A 13,117-nucleotide genomic window follows, 5' to 3' on the forward strand; every position below is an offset into this window, starting at 1 on the left:
CGCGAGACGGTATTCATTCTCAACGGGACTGACTGCATCTAAAAGAAAGTGCTTTTAACTGAGCATGTATAGTTGTAAAAAAGAAGAAAAAAAACATGTTCACCCCAAAGGAGCCTCTTGGCACAATATACCAGCTGCTCGTTGTTATCCAATTCAATGGTACCCATTTTACTGAACGGTGAAAAGACACACCGGGATTCAAACCTGTGCTCTCGGAGTAAAAAAAAAAAAAAAACGATGATGGGTGCAGCCATGTCCAGTAAAAGTACAATCCCAAGAAAAACAAGCATTTGCAATGCAATAGCTATCGCATTTACGTGAGTTTAAGCTCTTGGCATTGTACATGACAATGCATTTTATTTATATTTAAAAAACCGAAACATAAATAAACGGCATTGTCATTTACAATGCCAATAGCTCTAACACATGTAATTGCGAGACCTATTGCATTGCAACTGCTTGTTTTGTGTGGTCACCCCCAAGTTTTTGGACTGGTGCTGCTGGTTTTTCTACTCTGAGAGTGCTCTGTGGCTGGCTAACCAGAACTCAGTGCACTTTCCTGACCCTATAGTGTATGTAAAATTGGCTCTACCCAACTAGAAATGTGGAACTTACTTGCAAGTCCCTAATATATGTCTACCAGTTTCCTTTTAGGGCTCCGCATCTGGGGACACAAACTATCTTGAAAGCAACTGACGTAAGCATGTGGGAGTGGCGCCCATAAAGGCCCCACACATAATTCCCAGAGCAGAACGGCATAAGTGTGGAGCGGTAAGGTGCCACCTTCTGGCACGTAGAAGTATTGCAGAAATATTTCCTGATCCAGTCTGACATCTAGGGAATGTTCAAAAGTTTAGCAATCTGCAACTAGAAAGAACCACTACTAGACAGAGTGTTACCAAAGGTAAGTAACTTGTTCTCCTTGAATTTTTTAAAATGAGGGAATGAGAATAACACAATCTCTGTTAACATTGCAGATTTTCCTGAAATACCTTCTTGACTACCCCCTTGGTGCTCAGCTCAAAGGCAACCTAGAATTCATCATTGCCCAACTTAAGTAAGCCTTTTTAAGTTAATTTCCCAGTTTAAAAGTTTTGCTTTTTGTCTAGTGTCAAAATTAATGTCTTTTTGAGAAGGTTTGAATGGAGTTGTGAGGATCTTCTTAAATTATGATCCAGTTTACTTATATTAATCATATACATTTGGACTCAAGATGCAATTCATAAGTAGGAAAACTGCCTCAGCTATGCTCTGCACAAATGAGGGGGAATATGTGGGTAGGTAATTGTTAGAAGTAGAGAAGTACTGAAGACACAGGACACAGCTGGAAAAGTACAACTCCTTTATTGGTCATCCACTCTCCTCACTGGAGAACCACCTCAACATTCTACAGTGAGCTTCACAGCGGGAGAGCCCAACAGGGGTCAGGGGAAAGGGGTGGACGGAATGTACCTAACTAGGTTGTAACACATCTCCCTTCCTTATAATGAGTACCCACAAAGCATACCAGCAGGTACAGGTTAACCAGCAAACTTGGTCGGCTCCCCGAGGGGAGTAACAGCATGTTCCTGCAAGGAAAAGGTTATGGCAGCACTTTTACAATGTTGTCAAAACTCCACCATTGACCATTTTCAAACTGAACAACATTTTTTAACACTTTGACAATCCTGCTGGGGGAATAGAACTTGCTGATGTCAGTTCCCAATTTAGTGTTCCTTCTGGCTTGCCCCATGTCCCCCACTTCCCACCTTTGAAACTTCACGCCATGTTTCTTATCATACCATTGTTTGTACTTAGTCTGATGTTGTTTGACCTTCTCTCCTGCCTCCTCCCAGTCTACATTCCTGACCTCGCCCCATTTAACCAACAGGGGTTAAACTTGGTACTAGGCTCCCTCCCACGTAAAGACACAAAAGGAGAGACCCCAGTTATTCTATTGGGCGACGTGTGGTAAGCCCACAAGCATTCCCTCAAACAATTCTCAACATCTTGTCCATTTACAGTAGCCAGCTGGATATTCTCTTTGATGACCCTATTTGCCCTTTCCACCATGCCATTGGCTTTAGGGCAATAAAGGGCTGTGGTCTCATGATTGATGCCTGATCTTTCCAGAAAACTCTGCATTTCTTCGGAGGTGAATTGTACCCCGTTGTCGGTAATTAGTGTGGAGGAGATACCTTCTTCACAAAACACTTCTTTCAGGAATTGGATCACTGATCTGGTGTTGATGTTGTGCACAAATTTTTGCTTCACCCAGTGAGAGGTATAGTCAATCAGAACTAACATGAACCTTTTTTGCACACCAAGATTTTGCATAGGTCCAATAATGTCTAATGCCAACTTGTTCCATGGCTTGGTTGGAACCTCTACTGGAGACAGTGGAGACTTGTGTATTATTCTAGACTTGTCACTTTTAGCGCAGGCCCCACACTCTTTCACAGTTTCCTCCGTCATGTTGTCCATTTTTGGAAACCAAAAGTTCGTTCTTACTCTTGCTTTTGTGGCGCTACGCCCGAGGTGACCTTCGTGGGCCAAGTCTATGACTCTCTTCCGTAATCCTTTTGGCGGAATTACTCTATTATTACGGTACACTTTTCCTCCAATGGCACTCAATTCATTCCGTACCTCCCAGAACTCTTCTAGCTCTGCTTCCACATCTCTTTTCCTGTTGGGCCATCCTTTCTTGATCTGCTCCGTCAGCACCTTAAGTTCATCATCTTCCTTCATGCTGTCTTCCCACTCTTTCTCTGTGATGGCAGGGAAATCCATCATCATTATAGGGCTGTCCAGTGCCTCCTCAGGTCCCTCCTCCTCTGGTAACGGTGACCTCGAGAGGAAATCGGCAATTGTATTTTCCCTCCCCGGCACGTGTCGCGACTTTGAAATTATAATGTTCTAATCCCAGGATCCACCTGCTGATGCGTGGGGTGCAATTTTCCAGACCTTTCACCGAAAATACATACATGAGAGGCTTGTGATCCGTCCGTATCGTGAACCTCAAACCCCATAGAAAAAACTTAAAGTGCCTGACCGCCCAAAAACACGCCAGGGCTTCTCGTTCTATTACAGAGTAGTGTTTCTCTGGTGGAGAGAGGCTCCTGGACGCATAGGCAATTACCTTTTCTTCACTTCCATCCTTCTGGACTAGGGTGGCACCCAACCCATAGTTCGATGCATCTGTTGCGAGAATGGTTTTTTTTGTTGGATCAAACATACCAAGGGCTGGGGAGTTGATTAAATCCTCCTTCAGAGCGTTAGGCACAGCTTCCTGCTCCTCACTCGCCACAAATTCCTTATCTTTTTTTAACATTTCTCTCATGGGCTCGCACTTTGTTGCAAAATTGTCCAAGTACTTTGACATGTACTCCATGAGCCCCAAAAAAGATTTGAGTTCTTCTTTGTTGCGCGGACTCTGAGCCTCCTTCACTGCACGAATCAAACTTCCCTTTGGTCTGAAACCTTGTTCTGTGATGAAATGGCCCAGATAGTCAACTTGTTTCACCTTAATCCTGCACTTTTCCTTTTTGACAGTTAGGCCTGCATCCATGAGTTTTTTTAAAACCTGCCTTAGTACATTATCGTGTTCTTCTGAGTCCTTTCCATATACCAAAATGTCATCTTGGAAGCACATAGTGTGCTCAACTCCTTCAAGGATCTTCTGCATGACTCTTTGGAAAATGGCCGCCGCTGACGCAAGGCCAAACGGCATTCTTTTAAACATAAAAGCTCCAAACGGCGTAATAAACGCTGTGAGAGGCCTTGAGTCCGGATGCAATTCGATCTGGTGGTACACCATGGATTGATCTATTACACTGAAGTATCTTGCAGGGCCCATTGTGCTTAGCATCTAATTTATGACTGGCAAAGGGTGTCTTTCCACCCAGATACAATTGTTTAAACTGCGCAAATCCACACAGAGGCAGATGCCTTCGCCATTGGATTTGGCCGTGAGAACAATGGGGGCCAACCACTCAGAGCAACCAACCGGTTGAATAATGTCCAATTTGCACAACTTGCGCAGTTCGTTTTCTAAAGGCTCTTTCAGTTTGAGGGGTACGGTGCGCAGGCCGTGCACCACAGGTTTGGCATTTTGTTTTAGCTTGATCCTATGTTGGAAATTGTGCAGGCATCCTAGCTCCTCTTTGAAGAGCTGGTTGAATTCCTCACAGATCTTATCACTTCCTGGGAACTTTTCAGTAAGCAAAACTTGCTCTGCACTATTAGGATCCAGTATAATCCCCAACTCCTTTTGATGAACCCATCCCAACAGGTTTGAACCAGACTTAACCACATATATTGTTCCATAAGTTTTCCTATCTTTGAATTGAAGTTGCACATCCTTCATCCCCAGCAGGGGTATACTGCCCTTATTGTATCCTTAAGGAGAGATATCAGGATTCTTTAGATCACTAATCTTATTTTCCCCCATGGACACATAGTCATCTTTATTAATCAAGGTGAACGGAGAACAGGAATCAGCAAACATTTGAAAGTGTTCATTATCAACATATACATCGCACTTAGGATAGATGGAATTCACAGTGTCATCAACATCTTTCACCTGCAATATAAACTTTTCCATTTTTTGTTCAATACATTTTACTTCTCTATTAGCACCCCTTTCAGTACCTCTTTCATTATCTCTTTCATTATCTCTTGAGTGTAACTCTCCATCACGGCACACCCTGGCAAAATGCCCCCTTCTGTTGCATTTCTTGCAAGTGACATACCTGGCTGGGCATTGGAAATAGGTGGCAAAATGGTTGTTACTGCCACACCGGTAACACTTAGGGCCCTTCTCTCTGTGCTCTACCTTGGTACTGGCATTTTCTCTAAACTTCATCTTGTAAACATCTACTCTCTCCTCTGCATCGCTTATGGTAGCTACTATCTCTCCTTCTGGTTTCATTTCTTTAACACACCTTGCTGTATGTTCCACTGACTTCGCTATTTCAACTGCTTCCTTTAGCCCTGGATTCTTAGCTAACAGTTTCTCCTGAATGCGTGGATTATTTGTACACCTCACCAATTGATCTCTTATTAAAGAGTCAGTGAGATCCCCAAACTCACAAAGCTGAGTCAGCCCCCACAGAACTGCGATATAATTCTGTACGGACTCCTGTTTCCCTTGACATCTTTTAAAGACTTTATAGCGCTCCAGGACCACATTGATTCTATCCCCAAAATGCTTCTTTAATTTTTCCATGGTCTGCACAAACACATCCACCTCTCCCATAGCATTTTCATCCCGCTCTGGTACAGGTAGGTTTTCATATACTTTACGCCCTTGCACACCCAGATTGTGGAGTAGAATATGCTGTTTCCTTATAGAGTTGAACCTCTGTCCCCCAATTGCTATAAGATAAGACTCAAAAAGCTTCACCCATTCTTTTGACGTAAATAATTAATTTACTCTTTTAATTTCTATGCAGGTAAGTACTTAATCAATAATAACTCAAGTCGGAAAGAAAGAAAACAGAGTCTGTGGTGTTAGAGTTCTTAGGGGTGTTTATTCCTTAAAAAGGAATGGTCAAGACCAGGATATCATGTTCTGACCACCACAGGGGTGTCAGAAGGGATAGAGCGTACTTTTATTACATTACATAGCTTATATACTTAATTCATGTCATAAGAAACAGTTATAGTAGGCGTAACAGCTGAGAGAAGACAAGATAACAGTATACACGTGATACTAGTACGCAATCAGAAGGCGTGAACTAGAGGTGTGTGCTAGAAGCGTCACAGGTAGGTGTCACAAAAGGGTGGCACTAACAGAAAATGTTGCAATGTCAGCAGAAATCGGAAGCTTGGATGCGCGCGCAGCTGCATGACGTGTGAATGGCGTGAAGTCGGAGGGTGCAGGGGACTTGACATTTACACTGACGGAAAGAGACAGAAGTCTGGCATGTCAGATCAACTTGTGCTTCTATCATATCTGATATCTGGTGTTTAGGAACTGAGCTATCTGGGCAGAAAGGTCTCTGGGGCAGAAGCTATTCTATACTGACTGTGAGTGCGTGTATAAGCACCTGAGTGTCTGCATGAGAAACGTGGGGGCACGGGGCCTTCCATGGAAGCATGGCAACAGAAGCTATGAATTACTTGCATGGAGACAGGTCGGCCCTTTGGCCCTGTAGCTGAGGGGTATGTTTACTGAAGCTAGCAGGCAGGAATGTATTTTCGAGGAGCGGAACAGATAACTCGAAGGTTATAGTCAATCTTGGCAGGCAGCAGGCTGAGCTGAGCGCGAGGGGCCGCGCTGAAAGTAAGTCAGAGTTCACGGGTACAGAGGCAGCCTGGGCAGAGGCCCTCGGAGTCAGAAGCCAGAAAAGAGGCTCGGTGGCAGAAATTCAGGGCCTACTCAGCTAGAGCTGAAAAACGGAGAAGTACACCACAAAAAGACGTTGGCATGGCATACTTAGGAACGGACCATCCAACCCATTCAGGGTGGGTCTGAAAGAGGACATGTTAACGTTGGACGCAAATGTATTTGCGTCTTCATAGCTGGTACAGGAGGGAAGTTACATGCACTTTAACTCGTACATGGAGACGGTGGGGTACACGCTAGGGAACACAACTTGACCATAAAATTTATATTTCCTCATTCCCTCCTTGTTCCCTACGGACCCTTCATGATATATCGATCATCATAAATTGATCAGTTTGTTCTTGTAACATAATTTGTTCATCTCTCTTCCGTTGTCTATTTGAGAGAAAACTGGAACGTTAAATGCACGATGTGGCACACAGTCCACATATCGCCGGCCCACACTGTAGGCACAGGCAGCAGCTGAATACTATGACAAGGCCAAAACCTAGGAAGGATAGGATCTTCCATCCCCAAGCAGTTAACGTTGTCCAGAACCAACCGGACCCGTCTGCAATTTTATGCAGACGGGTAATAGCTTGATAGACAGATGGCGCGTTTTGTGGGATGAAAACACAGCAACTTGACCCGATGACCTTACAGGCTCCACCTCTATCTGCCAAGATGACGTCAATAACAAGACGATTTTGAAGGACAACAACCCGCATAGCAGATTGCTCCTCTGTTAAGTTACCTAAGGCGGAGGCAGTTTCATGTACTACAGCTTCAAGTGTTCTAGTTAATCTACGTATTAATTTACTGTTTTGGACGGGTCCTAAAAAGAAAAAGAATCCTTTATTAAAATCAGTGTACTGTTCCCATGCCGTTTCTGTGTAGTCGACAAGTGGGATATCTCTTCTGGGTCTATTCTTTACTAGATTTGTATTTCTATGGTAATCAGGAGGAGCTAGGAAAACAGGTGGCAGAAGGAATGCAATGTAACAGGTACCATCCCAATCTGGAGGTAGGCGTATGTATGCGGTATGACCACAAACAAAATAGGAATGACTGATAGCTTTAAAGGACGATTTACCATGATCACTGAATTCGACCACAGTAGTGCATTTACTATGACCTAAGTGTACTGAACCTTTCTTTCGGACACATAATTCACCAGTGACTGGTAATACTAGCATATGGGGCAGACCTGGTGCAGCCTCGGATTCTACAGTAAGGATCATAAGGCTAATTGTGTAATTACCTAATCCATATACTTCATTTTCTAGATCAGTTCCTATTCGAGTGGGGAGTCCCTCCTTATCGGGGTAACAGACGTCGAGCAGGACCAAGTTCAAGTTTCCCCAAACCCAGCCCCCATCGAAAACAGCAATATCAGGATCCAAGGAATTAATTATTTTAAACCATGCCCCACAGGAGCCATTGTGAGTGAACGGATACGGAAAGAGGGGAAGGGCTCCCTTGTAATTCTGGTAGGGAGGGAGTCGGCCACATATCCAGCAGTCTGTAGCATTGTTAGTCTGATGGGAGTGGTGCAGCATACTAATGAATGTGTTGTTGCGCAGCGCAAGTCTGTAAGAGAGTTCGTGTGGAGGTAACTTGCTAAAAGTGTGTTCAGCAGAAACATTGTAAACAGATTGTTCACGCTTGAAAATAGGCCAGTAGATAGGTAGCAGAATGCTAGCAACAATAACTAAGATACTCAGAATAAACATGATTGATAGTGTCACTATACAGTGACTACGAAGCGATTTACAATATGCACGTTTTTTGGATCGTCTCTCTCTCTCTATATCTCGATCTAGGGGATACATGTCAGAAACTATTTAACCGATTCACCTAGGGGAGGACTTAAACAATTAAACTGTCTGACTTGCTAGATCGGAGTTTCAACCTGTACTCCTCTTGGGGAGTTTTTTCTCGTTCGGCAACTGTAAAGTCTTTTGGCTCAACACAGTCTTTGGTGGGGGTGGACGAGTCTCGGTCTGGTTGCAGTTCATGGAATTTTTTCACATGACTCGTATGGACCCACCCCTTTCTCCCTTCGATCTTTACGGCGGTCCTCGTGGTGAGAAGGACGGTCTTCGGTGATTTCCAGCGGGGCTCCAGCGGACTCTTCCTATCAAAATTTCGGACCAAGACTAGATCCCCAGGACGGACCTCGTGCGGCTTTACATCTGTGTTGTCAGGGAAGGCAGCGGCAACCTGTGAACGACATGATTGGAGTGCAGACATCAAGGAGGCAAGGTAATCTGTCAACATATTACAATCAACATCAGTGATCTTTTTAGGAATGGGCGTCCCCCACATATTCGGTGGTCTGCCAAAAACCACTTCGTACGGGGATAGCCCTGATCTCGTGTGGGCAACCATTCTCATGTAGAATAGTGCCACGGGCAGGGCGACTATCCAGTCGACCCCTTTCTCCTGACATATCTTTGCAAGGCGGATCTTTAGTGTCTGGTTATGCCTTTCTACAAGGCCTGCGGCTTCAGGATGTCGGACACAATGAAATTTCCACTGGTAACCTAACAGTAAAGAAACCTGTTTCATTAGCTCGGACGAGAAGGGTTGTCCGTTATCTGAGTACACGACACGAGGCAAACCGTATTGTGGAAAGAATTCACGAACCAACTGCCGGGCAGTGGTCGGAGCAGTATAATCTGGGACTGGGTAGGCTTCGGTCCAACGGGACAGTGCACAAACAACTACAAGGACATACTTGAATCCTCGACAACGGTCCATCTGGATATAATCCATCTGGAGGACTTCAAAAGGGTGATCGGGAGGATGAAATCCACCTTGCTCTACAGGGACGCTTTTACCTGGATTGAACTGACAACAGATCATGCAAGTACGCACTTTCTGTTTTGCTGCTGCTCGTAAGTGTTTATTGTTCCAAAGATTTTGTAAACTGTCTAACATCGCTTTCTCTCCTAGATGTGCTGGGCTATGTGCTGTATTAATCATGACTTGAACCATAGAGTCAGGGAGAAACCATGTACATTTTCCCTTCGTCATCCAACCTTGATCTGTCTGGATCCCTCCTAGTTCAATCCATTTCTTTATTTCATCTGGGGTAGCATGTGCCTGAATATCAATTACATCTAGGGCGGGATCCTTGACTGCCATACACTTTGTCGGTACTATTGTCTTTGTCATGTCAGCTGTCTGAGTGTGAGTCAATGCTGTATGTTTTGCTGTCTGATCTGCCAGGTCGTTACCCTGGGAAACAGAATCTGTGACTTTAGTATGTGCTTTACACTTCATGACCGATATGCCCGAGGGCAAATGTATTGCTTCTAACAGTGCTTGAATGAGGGGGCCGTGTTGTATCTTGGCACCATGAGAGGTCAGGAAACCTCGTTCTTGCCATAACATGCCGAAGTCGTGTACGACTCCGAACGCATAACGGGAATCGGTGTATATGTTAACATTTCTGTTCTTGGCTAGTATACAAGCTCGGGTCAGAGCGATGAGCTCTGCTGCTTGAGCAGACAGTGTGTCAATACGATGTGTTTCTTTAACTTCAGTTTCAGTGGTCACTGCATATGCGGCCACTAATTCTCCTGTACTTGTTCTCATGCATGAACCGTCCACATAAAGTGTCAGGTCTGGATTTGTCAGTGGGACATCTGTTAAGTCTCGTCGTGGCTTTGTTACTGCATTAATGATTTCTATACAATCATGCGGGGCTGGATCTGTCATAATTGTAGGTAACAGTGTTGCGGGGTTCAGAATACTGCAGCGCCTGATTTCTATGTGTGGCTGGAATAACGTTAATTCATAACCTGTCAGTCGTGCTATAGTCAGGTGCTGAGTCTGGGTTCTGTTTAACAGAACCTCTACAGAGTGTGGAACTTGTACTGTTAATTGATGGCCTAAAACAATTGAATCGCTCTGTCTGATGGCTAACGCTGTTGCTGCTACTGACTTCAAGCACGCAGGGAGTGCCTGGGCTACTGAATCCAATGTACTTGAGAAATAAGCGCAAGGCTTATGTGAACCTGCTTGATCTTGGGTGAGGACAGACAACGCTGTACCATCACGTTCTGTAACAAAAAGTGTAAACGGTTTGCTGTAACATGGTGTCGCTAAAACTGGTGCTTGGCATAAGGCTTTCTTTAATTCTTCAAAAGCTTGTGTGTGTTCCTGAGTCCAAGGGAGGACAGTCGAGGTTGCTGCCTCCTGCGTTGTTAACTGAATGAGTGGTTTAGCTAGAAATGCATATTGAGGAATCCATTGTCTGCAGTACGAGGTGAGGCCTATGAAGGCCCGCACTTCCTTTTGTGTCTGGGGTTGTGGCATATTTGCAATTAACTGAATGCGATCGGGAGTGAGCTGTCTCCCCACTTTGGACAGCAAGTGACCCAAGTACACAACTTGCTGAACACAGAATTGTAGCTTCGAAGGAGACACCTTGTGTCCCTTGTCGGCCAGAAAATGTAAAACTGTCAGTGATGCTTGTTCACATTCGGGCTCACTTCGTGCGGTGATCAGCAGATCATCGACGTATTGCAGTAAGGCGGTGTTGACTGGCATTTGAATACAATCTAGCTGTCTTTTTAGTGCCTGACTGTAGATGCTGGGGCTTTCTGTGAATCCTTGAGGTGCGCGTGAAAATTTGAAACTGCGTCCATTTAAACTGAATCCGAAGAGATATTGGCTCTCTGGATCAATAGGCACGCTGAAGAAGGCGTTCTTGAGATCAATTACAGTAAAGAACGTTGCTTCTGAGTCAATAGCAGTCAATAAGGATGAGATGTCGGGAACCACAGGGTACTGTGGAATAATACATTTATTCAGTTCTCGAAGATCAATCACCAGCCGATATACTGGCGGTGCATTGGGGTCAGTACGTTTAAGAATCGGAATGATGGGTGAATTACAGATATTGGAGTCGGTCTCTACGACCACTCCTTGGGCAATGAGCTCTTCAATGATTTTCAGTAAAGCCACTACAGCATCGGGTGGTAACTTGTATTGTCTGATTCTGGGTAATACAACTCCTGTCTTGAGTGTAACACGGTATGGTGTGATATGCATACAACCTACATCAGTTGGGCCTTTTGCCCACAAGTAATCTGGTACATTTTTCAATCTGACATCGAATTCTCGCAAAACATAATGACCCTTGAAATCCCGTAGAAAGAGTCTAACTCCCTCCGGGGAACAGCAGTTTATGGCTCCTAGAGCCTTCAATGTTTTAATTCCTAACAGATTTTCTGGACATGATTTTGTAAGTAACAAGTCTGTAACACGTGATAATGGACCCACAGCCAGGGGGACTGGTTCTGATACTTCATTTACAATGGGCTGTCCTGAAAAGCCAAGGGAAACATTCTGTGAGCCTGAGAGGGGTGCCCCTGGGACTTCATTATGACTTATTGTGGTGCGGCTTGCCCCTGTGTCAATTAAAAACTTTCTGTCTTTTACCAATACTTGACTGTGTACATAAGGACCCTCTTGATCTACAGGAATTTCAATAAGAGGCAAGCCAAATTCCCTCTCTAGGCTGTTTCATGTATATCGTTGATAATCAGGGTAAGCGGACTGGGCATACTGGTACATCTGTTGTGAAACTTGCTGGGATGCGGCAATGGGCTGTGGCTGTGATACCGCTACTGTCTGTGCTGGAGGTGAAGAAGCATGCATAGGCTGTGTATTCTGTGAAGACTGATGCTGGTTATGGTCTTGTCTAGGCGGATGCAGTCTTTCTTTAGTTTTACCTGTTGCTATGTTATGTTTCAGGACTGGGCATTCATGTACGTAATGACCTGGCTGCTTACAGTAATTGCATGTCCCTTTAACGGGAGCTGCAGTGTGACTTGTCTGGGTCCCACCCTTTCTCTGACCGTCGGCTGGGACCGTCTGAGCTACTAACATTTTCATCTTTGTGTCTTTCATACGTTTTTGTTCCTGATCTTGTTCTTCTCTAATTCTGTTTTGATGATATTGGAGCATCTGTAACATCTGGGATGGCGTATTTGCCTGCCAAGTACTTTCAACTTTGTACACACGATTCTTGACTGCTAACAGGGAATTCTCGACTAACTTTGATACAAAAAGATGCGGATATGACTCGCTACTTGGTTTGAGGCCACTATTAATAATGAAACATTTCTCGAATCTTGAATAGAAGTCACTAGTATCTTCATCATGTTTCTGTTTACAGGACGAGATTGCGTCCCAATCTTCCTTTCTCGTTGTCAATAATCTTGGCAGGACCTGTACTATTAAACCGGGTAATGCTTTAGTCTTATCCCCAAGGCCTACCCCTGGGACTCGTTTCTTTTCCTCCTCTTCTATTTCTGCCCATGCAATCTTTGTGTCCCCCACCTCCCATTCCTTTTCCTTTAATTTCTCGTAGATGGCCGTGGGCAACAGTACCTTCAACATTTTCATGATATCCTCATACGTGTAATCCCCCATTAGTAACATGTCTTTAAGCTCTCTGTGAAAACCTGCAGGGTCTTTATCATGACACGGGACTAGCTTCTTCATTTCTAACAGCTCTAATTTAGTCAGAGGCGTGTGAACATACACGCGTTTCAAGAGATGGTCCTCACCCATAACTGGGTGTACTTCTCGTAAGGGGTTCTGACTTTCAATGCCACCCCCGCATTGCATGTGGTACATTTTCCTTTCTGGAGGCGGGGCCGGAACATATTCGGAGCTTACAAAAGTGTTATATTTATGTCGTTGTTCTAGAATTATTTGTATTAACTTGGTACTGAAACCTCTCCATCTGTCCATGAGAAGTGCTTCTAATGTTTCGTGTAAGGGACCTGG

At 44.4% G+C, this 13,117-nt stretch overlaps 1 protein-coding gene across 1 annotated transcript in view; it reads left to right on the forward strand.

Moving 5' to 3' along the window:
• The window catches only part of UTP20 (UTP20 small subunit processome component), a 1,022,377-nt gene that overhangs the window by 842,889 nt on the left and 166,371 nt on the right, over nucleotides 1-13,117 (forward strand). The window contains exon 52 of the mRNA XM_086919130.1: nucleotides 978-1,057. Coding sequence (XP_086775256.1) covers nucleotides 978-1,057 — 80 coding nt within the window. The remainder of the gene's footprint in view (nucleotides 1-977; nucleotides 1,058-13,117) is intronic.

The sequence above is a fragment of the Lissotriton vulgaris genome, chromosome 1_1, assembly GCF_964263255.1.
Source record: "Lissotriton vulgaris chromosome 1_1, aLisVul1.2, whole genome shotgun sequence".
NCBI classification, from domain to species: Eukaryota; Metazoa; Chordata; class Amphibia; order Caudata; family Salamandridae; genus Lissotriton; species Lissotriton vulgaris.